Below are 17,576 nucleotides of genomic sequence, written 5' to 3'. Positions count from 1 at the left end.
ACCCTCCAAACCTTCTCCTCAAAAAAGGAGAGGAGGCCATAGCCTAGTAGTGGGACGTTTACAGGCTGTTACTTTATGAGTAGGTGCAGGTATCTGCATTATTTATTCTACAAAGCTACGTTACTTTGTACTTATTTCTGTATTTTACTTGTAGGGTGGACTGATTTTATTCACAGACAAGCGATAATATTAGATCACAGATTGGCGGCTAGTTAATGGTTTAAGAAATGGTTCATTCTTCATAGTGAATATAAGTCAAGGTTGGTACCTTTCTGCCTTAGAGATATACATCAAGGTATAGAAGAACTGCTACATCGTCGTCCTATTTAGTGGTTGGGCTTTATGCAAGCCCGTCTGGTTCCCAATCATCAATTATTCTACCGCTAAAACAGCCCTACAAAAAGTGTAAATATTAATAACATAACTTTTTAAGGTTGGCAGCGCAGTGGCGATAAAACGATTGGTTAATATTTCTAACATCGTCAATTTCTATAGACAATGGCCTCATCCATCACGTGACCCATTCTTCAATTAGATGGGCTGAAATTATAAAAAAAATAATTAATTTATGCTAAGTGAAATAGTGCAAAAATGATGATATATAAATATTGAGTTAAAAATTATACACACTATGCACGTCGTTATATATAAGACAAAGGTATATATTTTTCTAATACTTTATTGTACAACATAAAAACTATTGTACAAAAGGCTGGTTTAATATTGAAGTCATAATCTACCAACCAACTGTAGGTAGAGCAGAAAAGAACGTTTGGTTACCTATTCCAAATGTGATTACGATACGAAAGATTATATATAATATATATATTGAATATAGATTATATATATTCCATGCATTTTGCTACCAGCTCTGCTAATAATGCACGTTCCACTTAACTACTTATAATCGCTTTAATTTTACTTTTCCAAACGCCATTTTTCGCGTATCAGTAATGAATAACATAGATCATTCAACGTCTCGACCAATGATATCGCTTGAATTCATTGTCAAATTTGTTTACTTGTCTTTACTCTTCCTGTAATTGGAATAAGCTATAGATATGCCAAAAAAAAATTGAAAAACACGTCGTTCAAAAGATAGTCCTGTAGCATTGTACTCGGGACACTGCCGATATTGCCCATCTGAATTTCTAGCTCAGTATTTGAGCTTTTGGGCCACTAGTTAGTTATTTTGTAAAAACGAATCTTTGTAACTAAAATGACGTCAAAGATATGTTTTAAACAGTATCCATTTGAAATACGAAACAGAAATAAAAATAACGTAAAATAATTAATTAGATAGCAAATTCCGTAATTGAAAACATAAAAGGCATGGCTAATTACACTACGAGTATAAAAGTTGACACGATCGCTACATATAAATTAATCTAAACATTAGCAGATATTGTGAGCCTTGGGAAATGACCTAATTATGTAAATTGTATATATTCACGGAAAATTAGACACAAATAATAATAATAATAATAAGTACAAATAAACCAATGTGGTGCAAAGCTTAGCCTCCCAATATTTTCTGTTTCGATTATAACTTAAGATAACGACAGAATTAAAATCTTTAGAAGGATATTGCGAAGAGTTTAGTCGCAAGATTTCCATTTTAATGGTAATACTTGAATTGAATCGAAGTCGTTAAAAAGCCTATAATCATTTCGTTAATAATACTATATTATTATGATTAACATGATGCGTGATGTTATAAGCTAGGTCGCTTTCTCAATAAATAGGCTAACTAATTTACAACCTATCAATCTGTAGTTTCTTACATTAACGCTTTCAAGCAAACGAAAAAACTTTTCAGTTTTATACGTATCTAGGTTTTTATAATTGGGTTTTGGTTTACAATCATAAAATGTTTAAAAATAATTTTATATCAATGTTAACGTATGAACGTTAATTTTTATCAATTTTTAAAAGGCATTTTAAAGATTGATATATATTATCAAAACTAGTTTAAAAATACTTACACTATACTGCAAAGTATAGAGATTATATCACGTGCTCCTGACCTAACCAGCCTCGTATGAGATATTATAGTGCAAAAAAGTTTAGTAGTAGTTAAGTGCGCAGACACAGGTGCTACAGGTATTACAGGAAAGAGGTCAGGCGCAGTACCAACGGTTTTCAGACGGCCGGGGCTGTAAAACTTCAAAATTCCGTTATTATTGATAAATAATTTTGACATAAAAACAATTATTTTTTATTGGTTGATCGAGTATTACAACCGAAGACATAGTGATCGCTTATAACCCAGCGAAAGACAACAGTCAAACTATAAACTATACTTACCAATCAGCAAAATTTGTTTCTAAAACTAATTTTATTTCAAAAGTTTCTTTTCCAAAAATCTGTGTTTAAATACAATGCAAACACATTTCGTATGCGCGAACGTAACTCCTCAGGATACACGGTCGCATAATTTGTAAAGTTGTGAGTAAGAGGAAAGTTGTGTTCAAATGAGTCAGGTTATTCAGAATCTATCAGTCATTTGTCCTATCTGTTTAAAGAAACATCCGGTTATATTTTATTTTTTAATTCATTAATCTATAAACAACAAATCAGAAAATCAGTGTGTTTTTTGTTTCTCGAAACGTTAACATAAGGTTAATAATATGATATTTTTATTTGAAAAAGCCTCGAAGCGATCCTTTTATTCCCAAGGTGTGTCACCATCTAAAAGGCGTTCGTTTTGTAATATCCTTTAGCACACAAATGTTCCCTAATAGTGTATGCAGACGGAAGAATACGAAATCAATACCAATATTTTATGTTATTTTAGCTGTAATGTATAAATCCATTATTATTATTATTATTAATCCTTTATTATATTATATTACACTTTGCAAACATTTAGTAACATATAATAGGTAGTAGAAAATATAGTATGCAAAGGCGGCCTTATTACTAATAGTGATCTCTTCCAGGCTACCTCTGTAAAGAGAAATGTTTATGTGTTTTTAGCCAGGATCACTAATCGGGCATAGTGTGCGAACAACTTATACTTAAAATTTAAGGAGCTTAATACAAATATAATAATGTATAAATCCATTTTTCTAATCATTGGACAAAAAAATCATTTAATAGCAACGTATTAAATGTTTTTTTTTTTTAAATGAATCTAAATTCAATATAAAAAGCCATACAATTTTCAAAGAAGGCTATCTTTGAAGCATGAAGCTATTTTTCCTTTGATGCATAACGAATTAAATATCTGTTAAAACTATTGGTGCCTATTGGTGTGTTAAATATAAATATTGCCAATAGAAAACTCTATAAAGCATTTAATGTTTTTTTTCTAATTGAGATATTTGTTTACAGCGGCAGTGTATATATCAGGAGTTGTGGCGTCAGTCGGTGTGTCCGTCTTGGGAGTATTTTGCATACTGTCAGTACTGCAACTGGCCATGATATCCTCGAAGGAGAAAGTTGGATTCAAGTACACGCATCTTGTGCTGACGAAGCTGGCTTTGGCACTTCTAGCAAGTAAGGCTTTTACCAAATAATTTTTAGAGTTATATTCGTATAGCTCGTTTGGCTAGTGGCTAGCTTATAAGCTCTGTACCTGGGTTCGATTTTTGGGTCGTACAAATAAAAATGATATTTAATTAATGTCGAAAAATTCTACGTAGCTGTCTGAAATCTGGGATTTTGTAGTGGTAATACTCCTGCGCCTGAACTCTTTCTGGTTGTGTCGATTTTTTCCCCGTCAGATTATGTGTAAGGGAATAGAAGAGTGCACTTATTTTCACTATAATATGACCATTTATCGAGACCATATATCAGGCATTCATGTATTAACTTGTTATTGACCAGCATTTCAGAAACTAGACGGTTAATTTTTTCTTAAATATATAAAAACATTTCACGAACAACCAACAATGCATTTCTTTTATTCTACTAAGTTTTTTTATGTATTAGAATAAAAAAAAATCTCAATTATATAACGTACATAAAGATATGACCATAATGTATCATATTAGACATAATTATCTTTAGATTTGTCTATAAGGAGCCAACTTGAGTAAGAATATGTAGAATTGATATTCAATTTTGTATTCACAGCGTTACTGTCTATAGCAGCAGCCGGACTGTTCGCTGTGCAGGGCGATGACAGGGGATTTTATCTCATTAGAGGCGAAGCTTTCTATGTGCAGGTATAATCATCTAATAATATTGCAAATTATAATATTACCATTTTCGTAACTGCTTGTAATATTATTAATATAATGTTGCCATTTGCAAGTAGATTTTTCTTGAGCTGATTGTGGATTTTTACATGTATATTGTTTAAAAACAAAGTTATCGTAATTCTTTCCATATGATAATAGGACTATATTTGACGGAGGAAACATTTGGTTTTTAGATCTTCTTGATTAGTTCTCCTTTTTATTCATAGAGTATTATATAAAAAGAAAGAGTAAATTTCATTAATGTTAGACAAGCAAATACAGTGACAAAATCTTTCTAAATATTTATGATTAGGTGGTAGGGCATTGTGCAAGCCCGTCTGAAGGTACCACTCACTCAGATATTCTACCGCTAAACAGAAATACTTAGCATTTCAGTTTGAAGGATGTGTGAGTGAGTTGAACTATAGTCAAGGGATATAATGTTATCATCTTGACGAGCCGGTTGGCGTGGTTGGTAGATAATTGCCTTTTCACGCCGAAGGTTGTGGGTTCGATTCCCACCCAGGACAGACATTTGTGTGCATGAACATGTCTGTTTGTCGTGAGTCTGGGTGTAATTATCTATATAAGTATGTATTTATAAAAAGAAAAGAAGTATATGTAGTATATCAGTTGTCTGGTTTCCATAGCACAAGCTTTGTCCAAGCTTAATTTGGGATCAGATGGCCATGTGTGAAAAATGTCTCATGATATTATTATTATTATTTTAGTTTCAAATATTGATGACACGTTGGCGACGTAGGGAATGGTTAATATTCCTTACAACGCCAATGTCTATAGGCGATGGCTTATCATCAAGTAGCCCATTTGCCACTCCACCTTCCTATACCATAAAAAAAATTGTATTCAAATATATTTTTTCAACTTCATTACAATACTAGAAATATTACATATTATATTTTATAAAACAAGTTTATTGTATTAATTTTCAGATAGTAAGCATAGTGATAAATTCAGCGTTATTTATAATGTCGTTGTACGACACGCTGTTTTCTCGGAGAGTTGGGGGTGATCCGACGAATCCCTTGGGGGAGGTGGAAGATAGCACTACGATTAATAATCCAGGATTTAAAGAAGGACGAGGTAAATATCTAAATATATTATATTTTCTATAACCACACATACATTTTATTATAAGTAAAAATTATATTATAGCAGAGCTATTAGAAAATCGCATGGAATATGTGACCAGTAGTATATGGAATATGTGCCATTGGAATATTTTTTTGTTACGTCTTAACTGCGCAACTGTTCATGTAATTTTGCACGTTGTCAGGGGGTACAGAAAAGATACCAAACTGTTGTCTACTGTATACATAATCCCATCTCATAATAAATAATATATAGGGAAATTCTGTACCATCAAGCATTATACAGTACATTCGTGAGTGAGGGTTCCTCCTGACTGGCCCAAAAGGTCACTAAGGGCATGGGCCTCGAGGTTGCCTCCTTTAGCAGGGCTAGTTCTTACCCGGAAAGTTAACCTGCCGTGTCATATTTTAGCCTGAAGTGTCAGGGTCAAGCTTACCCAGTAGCTGTTCTCCCATTAAGTCGAAATTTTGTACAGTTTGTGGCACTGAAGTCATAAGGGATATTTTTTTTATTTCAAAAACATTAAACCGATACAAAAACGCATGTCAGATTTAGTGTTTATGTAAAATATTTTAATATATAATAATCCTCTGTAAAAAATATCTTCATATTTTAGTTTCATTTTCTTTTCATATTTTTAATTATTCTTTATTAGACATTTTATAATGGTATATTTATATTACAAGATTTACCTCTATCAAATGAAGAAACTAATTTACTATTAAAAATGTTTTCAGGTATATCAATGACAGATGCCTCTGGGAAGCCGTACAGCACAAACGGTCATGGAAGCGTTGCATCCATGAACACAACGGCGACAACGTTAACTGGTCTATCTGACGCGAGTACAATAACGAGGTCGCCCCTAAGATCATCGTTGAAGAAACCGAGGCCCAGAGAAGGTGAACCAGGGAGTATGGGCAAGTGGAACCACGGTTACTCGAACAACTCACCGCCTCTCAATAGAAATGGAAGTCAGAAAAAGGTACGCATACAAACGCATAGCACTGAAGTTTAATAGACTATTGCTGTATATTTTTATACAAATATTTTAAGACCGTCCCTATATAAACACCATTTATTACTGCTAGAGTAGTATGTAATGTGCGAAAGAGTTAGGTATTATGTATACCTGCCATTATGCGTGAAAGAGATGCATTGATTTTTGTTAATATTTATTATCCGCTGTGCGATGAAGATGATTATAGATAACCGTACCGATATTAATCATGCTGTATAAACATAAAATATACAGCTGTTTTCATGTAGTAGAATGTAAGTTATATTAGCACAATTCATTGATATTATTGCGTGGTAAGTAAATAATTACATTTGGTTGACATATTTCACATAATGCATAAGGTGGAAAATCATTTACAAATTCATCACTTAAAATCTTAATTAATAAGAAATAAATAACTAACCTAAAATGATTATTATTAATATATAAGAACATTTTTATACAATTTCTATATAATGAAATCACATTTAAACAAAAATATACATATGTCGTACTAAGATAATTTTACAATAGAAAAATTAGTCTAATTAATCTAAATGATTTATAAATACATATATAATATACCCTGAATTATATTTTGTATCTGAAAACAGCCACAAATTAAACTGCCATTCATATCATATTGATTTCACTTGATTTGACCAAAAATGGATTTTGTAATTTGTGTGTATTATAAAATTATAATATGCAGGTGTTAGGTATAAAAAAGCAGAGTATATCCTTTCTTGGGGCTCAAGCTTGCTTAATACGAAATTTCATCAAAATCGGTTCAGCGGTTTAGCTGAGACAGCGTAACATACAGACAAAGTTACTTTCGCATTTATAATATTAGTATTTATTGTTTCAATCTATATTATATATATATCTATCTTAGTATATCTGTTTGAGATTAGTAAGAACAATGTTTGATCGATTACCATGGAAGTTGTCACATATATGTATTTTCTTCTTGGATGTTTTTATATTATCAGCTTTGTTGTAACTCGCTGCTAAATGGCACTGCAACTTCTATACCACTCAATTCCATGACATTTGGTGTATATACACAGGCTGACATTACCTATATGCGTATATATATCAGCTGGTTATATTATAATAATATTCTACATACAAATAAATTTTTATTTACAAGCTTAAATATTAAACAAAAGTCTCCAATATACAAATCAATTGAGTGATGAATAAAAAAAATGAATTTTTCATATTGATATTAATGTAAGAATCTCAATCAATTAAGTTTAAATATGCTGGCTTCTTTTGCCTGCTCAGAGACTTTGAGACAAATATTGCGCACTAAAAATAAGACATTATTAGTATTATTGTGTTACGGTTGGAAAGGTGAGTGAGTCAGAGTAACAATAGGCACAAGTGATATGACATGTTAGTTCCCAAGGTTGGTGGCGCATTGATGATGTAAGGTTAATATTTCTTACACCGGCGATCACCACTTACCATCACGTGGCATCTGCCCTATCTATATTATTAAAAAAAAAAACATTAATATTATAAAATTAAATACGTTTCTCAAATGTCTTAATCATATATGTCTTCATTATCTTAATAAAAAGATGCAGGTATTTGTTTCCAACGGCCCATTTTAATGAACCAATTTATGATATATCAACGGATAGGATAGAATATATTTCAAAAGTAAAGTGTTATTTTTTTAATGGAACAAAGTCATCTATTGAGACTTTCATGTAGTTTTGGCCACACTTTTAAAATAAAAACAGCCCTATATACAAATTTTCTTATATATACAATATTTTTACATCTTTGTCTACATTTATTTTTTTATAATTATATTTAAGTTCATAAAAAGATCATTTCTTTTAAATTATATTCGCAATAAAATATACTTTAATTTTTATATAGGATTTTAATTGATTATTAAGTAGTGAATTTTTTTTATTGTATCAGCACTCACAGCTTTTGTGTGTAATATTATTATATTAAACTTGACTTTCCACTGCTTTTTGTCATGAAAAAATTTCAGTTAAGTATCAAAAATTATTATAAAGGCTAAATTATGTCATGAATGTAATATATTTATTTTGTATTGTCACGACATTATATTGAAAATTTAAAATTTAATTCAAATGTAGGAAATATCATGTGACTGAAAACGTGCCACTAATGTTTGTGTCGTCATAATGTTACATAGAGCTAAATTTAACATTATGACGTCACATACCCTCGCAAACTCGTGGGTTCGTTAAGTTTCAATTTATTTGATGTTTTCATGTTAATTATATAAAGTGGAAAGCCGGTTTGTTTAAGACAATTAGTTTAAATAAAGCACACATTTATTGTATATGTTGTTTGAACATAGTTCTAAATGTATTTGTATTACACATGTTCATAAATATAAGCACAAAGTGTTTATTATAAGAAAAAAATAAATATTTTTACATGTTTTCTAATTGACTGTTTATTTTTATGGAAAATGGAATTTCTTTTAAATTAAATATTAATTATGTTAACATATTCATAATAAAACATGTAAATATTTATGTGCCTATCTATATTTGAGTTATTTTATATCGGTTGTAGCCATTGTAATAACAAAACTTTATATCAAAATATGTTATAAAAAATGTCGGAAACATTAAAAATTAGGTAATATGGTGCGGTTGTTTTCGATTAAAATATTGATATTTGCTCTTACTATGCTTAATGTAAACCATTTATTAGTATCGCGTTGACGTTCAAATTGAATGCAATATATATAAGGAGTAAAGTTTAGTTAATAATTATTAGATTATTGTAAATACACGTTCATATTATAAGAGAAACCCACCAGGCTCTTTCCAAGACCATCACATTAATTTAGTTTATAATTATTTTAGAGGGAACAATATTGTTTTTGCGAAATATTTATTTTTTTAATAAAATTCGTGCCTTGGCCTTTAATGTGTGCCTTGTCCATTGCCTTCTCAAGTCATTATAATATTATTTTGAGAAAGTGTTAATTATAATTTATTTACTTATATTCTCTAAAATTTCCATTAACTAGACATAAAGAAAGATAAAATTTGTGTCTATGAGGCATAGACAAAACTTGGAATTTAATTTAGTATAAAATACTTTCATATCTTAAGTTATTTATCCGTCCAAATTCTGGTCCTTGTTTAGTTGGAGACCTTATTGTAATGCTATAGTGATGTAAGAAAAAAATGTGTAAAACAAGAATTTTATAATTGTTATTATATATCGTTGGAATTTTTTTGCAAAGCAAATGTTTTTTTTTTCGCTTAAGTCTTAGATGTGTTGGGTTATGAAATCAAAAAAAAAAACAATCTGAAATGTATTATTATTTTATTTGTTTTATTTCGGAACCAATATTTTAATTTAGTTTTTATTTACTTGTATGATACTAATCTCCGTCCGATGTTTGACTACTTAAATATTTGTTTTATTGACATTTTTAATTAGATTATTATAAATAAAAACCCCAAATACATGCTGTTTTTTATTTATTAAACTTAGTTCATTCATATATAATAAAAATAAACGATTTAGGTGGCACAAACAGTTTCTACTATTACCGAATATTACTTTTAAAATAACATATATTTTTAATTAGTTTATCTCCTTATGAATATTTCATATTTATATGATATAAAATTTATATTTATGAAATATGACAATTAAAATTCGTAACTGCTTCAAGTAATGTGTGCCGCTTATAATCTAGCTTAACAATTAATTATTTTTATTTTATAAATTTATTTCTAATCAAATTACTTTTATACAAATAGACTTATGAATATAAATAAATAATATAATATATAAATACAAGTACTTATGAATCGTCAAGTGCTACCAGTAGTTCGAAATGTAGATTCTACCGAGAAGAGCCGGCAAGAAATTCAGTAGTTTACTCTTTTTTTTACAAAAATACAAATTTGTATAAATTAGACTTATTTACACATAGTTCAAGCCGAGATGGCGTAGTGGTAAGAACGCGTGAATCTTAACCGATGATCGTAGATTCAAACCCGGGTAAGCGCTACTGAATATTCATGTGCTTAATTTGTGTTTATAATTCATCTCGTGCTTGACGGTGAAGGAAAACATCGTCAGGAAACCTGCATGTGTCTAATTTCATTGAATTTCTGCCCCACGTGTATTCTACCAACCCGCATTGGAGCAGCGTGGTAGAACAAGCTCCAAAACCTTCTCCTCAAAATGGAGAGGAGGCTTTAGCTCACCAGTTGGACATTAACAGGCTGATAAAGTTATCAGTTCGGCAAATGTTTATTCTTGCTGTTGTTCTTAGACAACACAAAGTCTTACAGTTTGATCAAAGTCACCCAGCGTTAACCAGGCAGCGTTAACAGAACCAGCTAGGACTGCTTTCAGTGGATTTTTTTTCTTTTTTGAAGGTGCTCGTCTGTACAATGTAGTAAAACTGGAAGGTAATAATAACAATATATCAATAATCAAATGTATATTTATATCTTAAAACTTTTCCAATTTACCACTGTTATTTTCCGTTGTCATGGCAACATCATCTCGTCCGTTATTTTGATTGCCATAGCAACATTTTTGTACACATTTTGTATTGTTTGTGACATTCCCAAATGAGCCGATCGGGTATTAAGTTCTGTTGTCACTCGAATGTGACGCCAGTAATGGTTACAGACGGGCTTAGTGGAGAGTACCGGCTTTAAGTGTCGTGTCGTGGCATGGCATGGCATGGCTTGGTTTGTCTTGTTTCGGCTTGTGGCGTGGCGATATATAGCGTGGCATTATATGGCATGACGTTACAGTAGCTATTAAATTGCTTGACATTTATTTGTATACCAAAATATAATAGTACCCGGGAATAAATATTGCACCTGAGAATAAGGTCGATCCTTTGGAAAGAGACAATCTGCTAATTTTGGCTTCGCAAGGCTTTATCTCTGTCCCACGAAACACTAACAGACCGGTATCTATTAGGAGCTCTAAATCAATTATAAGTGTCTGTGTATTTGACTAAAATACACCATTTTTTTCTATAAGTGCTGTCCTTAGGCTGTGGAAAAATAAAATAAAAAGATCATGTTTAAGGATTTTTTTAGATACAGATTTAGTATACATAACAAACACCGTTACACAATAGGTATTATTGTTGAATATTCTAGTAAATTCTAATAAATAGCTTAATAAATGTCTTAGATAACGGAACAAGGCGAGAAATAATTATGAGGAATATTAGCGTATATTGTATGTAAACCCATAGACGGAATGGCACTCAAGTTAAACTTTCGTGGTTTTTGTAGTGCCAACATTTAATTGTTATTTGGTTGTTTATATTGTTAAATAAATAAATACTAAAAACTTTTAATTATCTAAATATAATTTACAGCTTTCCAGTTGAGACCATATATTTTCAATCGGATAAAAATTCGGATGATATGGTGGCTATCGCAACACAGCATGCCCATGTTCAACAAGTGCAAGAGTAAAAGTAAGTCCACGGAAAATTCTGTAAACCTCTTCTTGTGCTTTCATATATCGTACACCTGGGGTTTCGTCAATTTTGTGTCAACTAAAATTTCGTGTTTATTTTCTAAGGTCGATTTCTGAGGCTATATTTATCGCCGGGTACCATAGAATGTAGGAGAAAACGGGTACTATAGAATGTAGGCGGATTTCGGCTTTGCCTGAGCAAAAGTTAGTGGGCCCGTGACCTGTTTTTCACTGTTGCTCCCTGATTTATAATTGTCAAGGGTCACTTCCTTGACCGTTAATTCGATTTCCAGGGATGGCCTTGGGTTTTGCGTTCCTAAGAGCGCGCACTTCGGACGACATATGTCCAGTTTCTTTGACATTATCTCTATGTTATTTATTTATTATTTAAAAAAGCCGAGATGGCCCAGTGGTAAGATCGCGTAAATCTTAACCGATGATCGTAGATTCAAACCCGGGCAAGAACCACTGAATATTCATGCTTAATTTGTGTTTATAATTCATCTCGTGCTTGACGGTGAAGGAAAACATCGTGAAATTCTGCCACATGTGTATTCTACCAACCCGCATTAAAGCAGCGTGGTGGAATAAGCTCCAAACCTTCTCCTCAAAATGGAGAGGAGGCCTTAGCCTAGCAGTGGGACATTAACAGACTGTTACTGTACTGCATTTATTTATATTATTTATTTATATTTGTGTGTTTTTTTCTATGTTCTGCATTGTCTGTTTTGGCTCTTCCAGATTTGACTCCACTTGGACAGTATCTCCCTGAGATTATTGTCTATTGTAGGAGGAGTTTGGGGAGCAGTGACTTCGGGAGACTTAGGTAGATCAGCGACAAGGGTTTTGGTTTTGTCAACCTCTTGCCGAAGAACGTCCAGCTGGTTTCCGAGGCTGCTGATGTGTTTTACTCCAAAGTTGAAAAAACACATCTTCTACCTTCTCTCATCTTGCTCCCTCTTTCACGTTGTCGGTGGTGACGGAGGTCTGGGCCTTAAGCCTGCCTTCTAAACCCTTCTGCGCCTCTCTGATGGGCTTCACGGTCTTGTAGCCGAGCCAGCTCCAAACCACCTGAGTTTCCTTCGGAGCCCCGTTTATATCTCTGCGGGTCTCCTGCAGTTGCTCGACTGTTGTTGTGACAACCTTGTAGTTGCTTATCTCTTTATTGTAAGCGTTTTCGATTATATCGATTTGCGATCGCATTAGTCCTTTTGCGTGTCGAGAGCGCTCTTGTTCCAGGTTGTACTTATGTCGATTCCTGAGTCCGAGAGGGTCAACACTGTCTCGTGGAGTCCCTGCAGAGTCATGGACGGCAACTTTGGCTTTTCTTTTCATGTTCCCAGTGCGTTCTAGTACTACTACTTTTAGATGACTTAGGTCTATGTAATTGTAAGTATTATAATGTATATATTATATTACTATTGGATTATGATCTTGCGGGGAGGAGATTGGTGATTTTTTGAAAAGGGGTTTTCTTGTAGGGTCTCCTTGCGCTGGTTTGACTAAGCCGTCGCAAGGGGGGTTGGGTTGAGGGAAAGTTACGGTTCCGTGGATCCTCACCTAGCAGCTAGCTCTGGTAAACTGATCCTCCGATGGGGCAGAGTCTACAAGTAGCCTCGCGTCTGTGGCGGCGCTCTATGCGGTTTTTCGACAAAAAAACGTGTACTGCGTTTCTTAGGTTACCCGCGTGCAGCCTGCGTGGTTTTAAGGTTATTTCTTTATGCTTTCTAATCTTAATATCTTCGCCAGTTCCTGTCCAATCTTTTTGAAGAGGGTGTTTGCGGATAGGTTTTCTTCCGCTATTTTCAGATATTTAAAATTTTTTGGAACTCGACTCACCTCTTGGGAGCAGTTAATCCTGGAGTTTCGAGTTTCTCCCTCAGAAACCCTTTGTCCTGGAGCGTGGCAAACAATAATCCCGGTGAATCACACACTTATATTTCACTCAAACTTGTTTTCGCGACAATCTGCCCGGAATTCGATTTTTAATGATATTTTAACGCGGAGCTGATGTTGTATGAGTGGTGTATAGGCGAGTACTTGCTGCGTACCATAAACCAACCAACGATTGTGGAATGGAACGAGACTAACAGTGAACAAGCTAATGAATAACATCATTGAGGCGACAATCATCAAGGGAAAGTACAAAGGACAGGACAGGCGTCTACAATTTCCCGTGCGTTTGGCCTTTTGCGATGACAATAAATCGCAAGGGCAGTTTGGGAGTTTGCGAACTTTGAGTTTCCCTGTTTATCTCATGGATAATTATGCGTCACGTGTCCGCGGGTCGGAAAACCATCATCTTTATATATTTACGCACCACAAAAAAAGACAAAAATATTGTTTACCAAAAGCTTTAAATGGAACGAATTCCGCCGGGTCGGCTAGTGAAAAATAGTTATAATAACAATTTACAAATGGAACTTGGAATAATATTGCAAACACTTTCATCAAAAATATGACACCCCCTTATTGTGTTTACCGGTGAAAGGAGGGCGGTTCATTTTTCGCCCAGAGAATTGGAATTGCGACTCAAAGAGGAAATGCTGCTAGCATTCTTGCCACCATTCCACACGGTCACTATTTCTACAGAAACTATTTTTAATTTTTATTTGTATTTATTTAAGACTCTAATGTAATTAATGTGTGTGTATCAAAAACAAAATAATAATATTTACGATTTCACTAGAATTGCGAAAAATATATGCAAAATTTATATTTACTGTTTCACTACACATTTTTTTAAATAAATACATTTATATTGCACTTAGTATTCTTTCCTAACAGTCACACACAATACTCACAATTTTATATTAAATCGCTACACGCAAAAAAATTAATGTTGTTGATACCATATTTTAAACAAATAAATATTTCTAAGCCATTAAAATCAGTTGGAAATTTATTCTGTTCACCTATTGATATAAAGTTTTAACAAGTTGTGCTCGCCAACCAAAACACACATTATTATTATCCGAAATTTGATAGCTCAACTTGTACATTTAACATTTTTTGTTTAATCATTTATGTTGATATTATTAGATATATAATATCTTATGATCTTGTGTCCAAAAAATTCTACCAATCTTGAAAAATGACAATTAAGATTACCTTTGTATGTATCAACATACTTGTACCAACTTTACTTTATTAACATTGATAAACCTCATTTATAGATAATATAATCGTATCATAAAACTTTATTCTGAATAATACAATGCAAATGTATCTGTAAGCATTTTTTTGCAAATACATTTTTGTGGTTCATAATTTCATATTTACTCGAACTATAAAAAGTCATTTGAAGTCTTATTTTTATTTATGCTCTTCGTAAAATTCATTTTTTGTCTCTAAATCAAATCCGCCAACTAAGTACTCATTAATATAGGTATTATAACACAATGTTTTAACATAATTGAACATTTCTAATTATCCAGTTATGGCCGACTGAATGCAGTTAAATTAATTAGTCTCTGAGAGAAAAACTAAAGATTTACGAATATGTAATTTAAAATGTGCTGAAAGAATTACAGTGGCTGAAAGGAAACAGTGTTTTGAATATTATTGGCAATTATGATGTCTGTCCGAGAACACATTTCCAGTTTCCCGAGCTACGAAAGCCACTATTGGCCATTAAATCCATTGGCAAGAAATACCTTGCTACCGATTTATCGATTGAAAAAATGTATCGGGATTATAAAGAATTTACGTTAAATCCTGTTTCTTTAAAACTTTATGCCAAATGCTTCCATGACCTAAATCTCTCGTTTAAACAACCCTCAAAAGACACTTGCAATACATGTGATGCCTTAAAATTAAAGTGGCAGTCCCCGATCGAAAAATAAATTTGATTGCTGAATTAGCCGAACATCAATCTCAAGCTGAAAAAGCTTATAATGAAAAAAAGATTGACAAAGATATTTTAAAGAACGACTCTTCGATTAGGGCATTTACGTTTGATCTTCAACGATGCTTGCCAACGCCTTATTTAAAATCCTCAGTATCTTTTTATAAACGACAGCTTTGGTCCTTTAGTTTAACTATACATGACCTGGAAAGTAATGAGGCATGCTATATGTGTGACGACAGCATAGGAGCTGGAGTAGCCAATCAAATTGGATCATGTTTGTGGCACTTTTGCAATAGATTGCCGTCAAATGTGAAGGAAGTAATTTTCTACTCAGATACTTGTGGCGGCCAAAATAAAAATAATATTGTTGTCATGATGTTTATGTACCTACTAAACAATCATCCTACGCTGTAAACAATTCACTACAAAATTATATATGGAGTGCGACTCTCATCACGCAATAATAGAAAAAACAAAGAAAAGGACACAAATTAAGATTAATCACTAAAATGCTTGTATACAGCTAGTGAGAACATGCATAATGCATAATAACTTTAAAATCCTTTTAGAGTTACAACTCTTTTACTACAGTAATGACCATGAAAGACTTCTTTGATTTTTTAGTGTTAAAATCCAAAAAACGACCGTTTTTTCTAAAGAAGAATGATGCTTCTCTTTCTCTGAAGAAGAATGATGAATGATGCTTCAACAAAAGTTTTTATGGCAACCGATTAAATAGTTGCTATACAATAAAACGAGTTTGGGCATAAATCATTTGAAAGATGAGCTTAATTGGGAATCCGTTTTCAACACTGTAAATTTTAAGAAAAAAGGTAGATAATATGAATCAATTAGATTGGACCAAATCTTTGAAGACCCGATCAGTGCCGAAAAGAAGAAAGATTTAATGAATCTTCAGAAGTTAATTGATGAAGTATTTTCACAATTTTTATAAACAGTTAAAAACAACTGATTGTAACCCTACTGGTCCCGATATTGGTGAGGACGATTCAGATCTAGAAGATAAAGAAGATTGCTAATGACTAATTTATTATTACTTTGCTAATTTTCTTATTACACCCAGCACTGTGGAGGTTTTTTCAAACTTTTTTTTAACTATGTTGATTATGTATATGATTATAATTATAAACAAAAAAAAATGTTTTTTTTTGGTATATTAACAAAAAAATAATACTTTTTCCGTATCTATGACAACTTTATTTTTTCCTGCTCGTGTTCAATAAATTGATAACTCATTGGTGAACAAATTGACAAGTCTAATATTACGAAAATTAAAATAATTTAAACGTATTTCTTATCAAAATTCAATAGATTGCATAACGTTATCCTTAAGTCAAGTGATATATGTAAGTATATTAGATAATACGATTTAACTTAATATGTCAAACTTAAAAATTGCGACCATGTAAAGAGGAGAGGCTTCTGCAAAAATGGCGCCAGATTTCAAGTTCTGTCCGGAAACGTCAGTTGGCGTAAAGAGATCATTTTCACCATAAAAATTAATATTAAATGTCAAACGTTACAAGTTTACTCTAGAAAAATGTTTGATTGATATTGTCACAAGAATTACAACTGATTAATATCATATATAAATAAGAATATAACAAATATAAATAAAGCATACAAAGCGTTCTGCGCGAATTCTAGTCTTAAGTTCTCTACGAATCCTACACCTTAGTCAAAATGTGTGGCTCGGCCGTTTTGTAAGAGTAACGTAGACACTCCTATGGCCTTATGAACAGAAAGTAATTCACTAACTTGTCATTACCTTTGGTCTTCCTTTTCCAATAGGTCTTTGAGTAACGATGTATAGTGATGGCATACGTATACACAATATTATTAACAAAATATTGTATGGCGCAATCGAGGACAAGTACATTTCAAAGATGGGCGAACCACAAAAACGGGCTCTAACAAAATATAA

At 32.4% G+C, this 17,576-nt stretch overlaps 1 protein-coding gene and 1 long non-coding RNA gene across 5 annotated transcripts in view; one reads left to right on the top strand and one right to left on the bottom strand.

Annotated features, from left to right (window-relative positions):
- The window catches only part of LOC126776875 (uncharacterized), a 39,792-nt gene extending 30,021 nt beyond the window's left edge, over window positions 1-9,771 (top strand). For all 4 annotated transcript variants that reach the window (XM_050499728.1, XM_050499726.1, XM_050499725.1 and 1 more), the window contains exons 4-7: window positions 3,337-3,501; window positions 4,081-4,172; window positions 5,141-5,291; window positions 6,038-9,771. In XM_050499728.1, the coding sequence (XP_050355685.1) occupies window positions 3,337-3,501; window positions 4,081-4,172; window positions 5,141-5,291; window positions 6,038-6,318 (689 nt within the window). In that variant the 3' untranslated portion in view covers window positions 6,319-9,771. The remainder of the gene's footprint in view (window positions 1-3,336; window positions 3,502-4,080; window positions 4,173-5,140; window positions 5,292-6,037) is intronic.
- Window positions 9,772-10,759: 988 nt separating this feature from the next.
- On the bottom strand, window positions 10,760-16,785 carry LOC126776950 (uncharacterized). The gene is made up of 2 exons (XR_007669998.1): window positions 13,621-16,785; window positions 10,760-13,580 (listed from the first exon to the last, which is right to left on the bottom strand). It is a non-coding gene; the product is annotated as an uncharacterized LOC126776950 (long non-coding RNA).
- Window positions 16,786-17,576: the final 791 nt, after the last annotated feature.

This window comes from Nymphalis io, chromosome 21 (assembly GCF_905147045.1).
Source record: "Nymphalis io chromosome 21, ilAglIoxx1.1, whole genome shotgun sequence".
NCBI classification, from domain to species: domain Eukaryota; kingdom Metazoa; phylum Arthropoda; class Insecta; order Lepidoptera; family Nymphalidae; genus Nymphalis; species Nymphalis io.
Note: the sequence above shows the minus strand (reverse complement) of the source record. Positions and strands in the feature narration are given on the sequence as shown.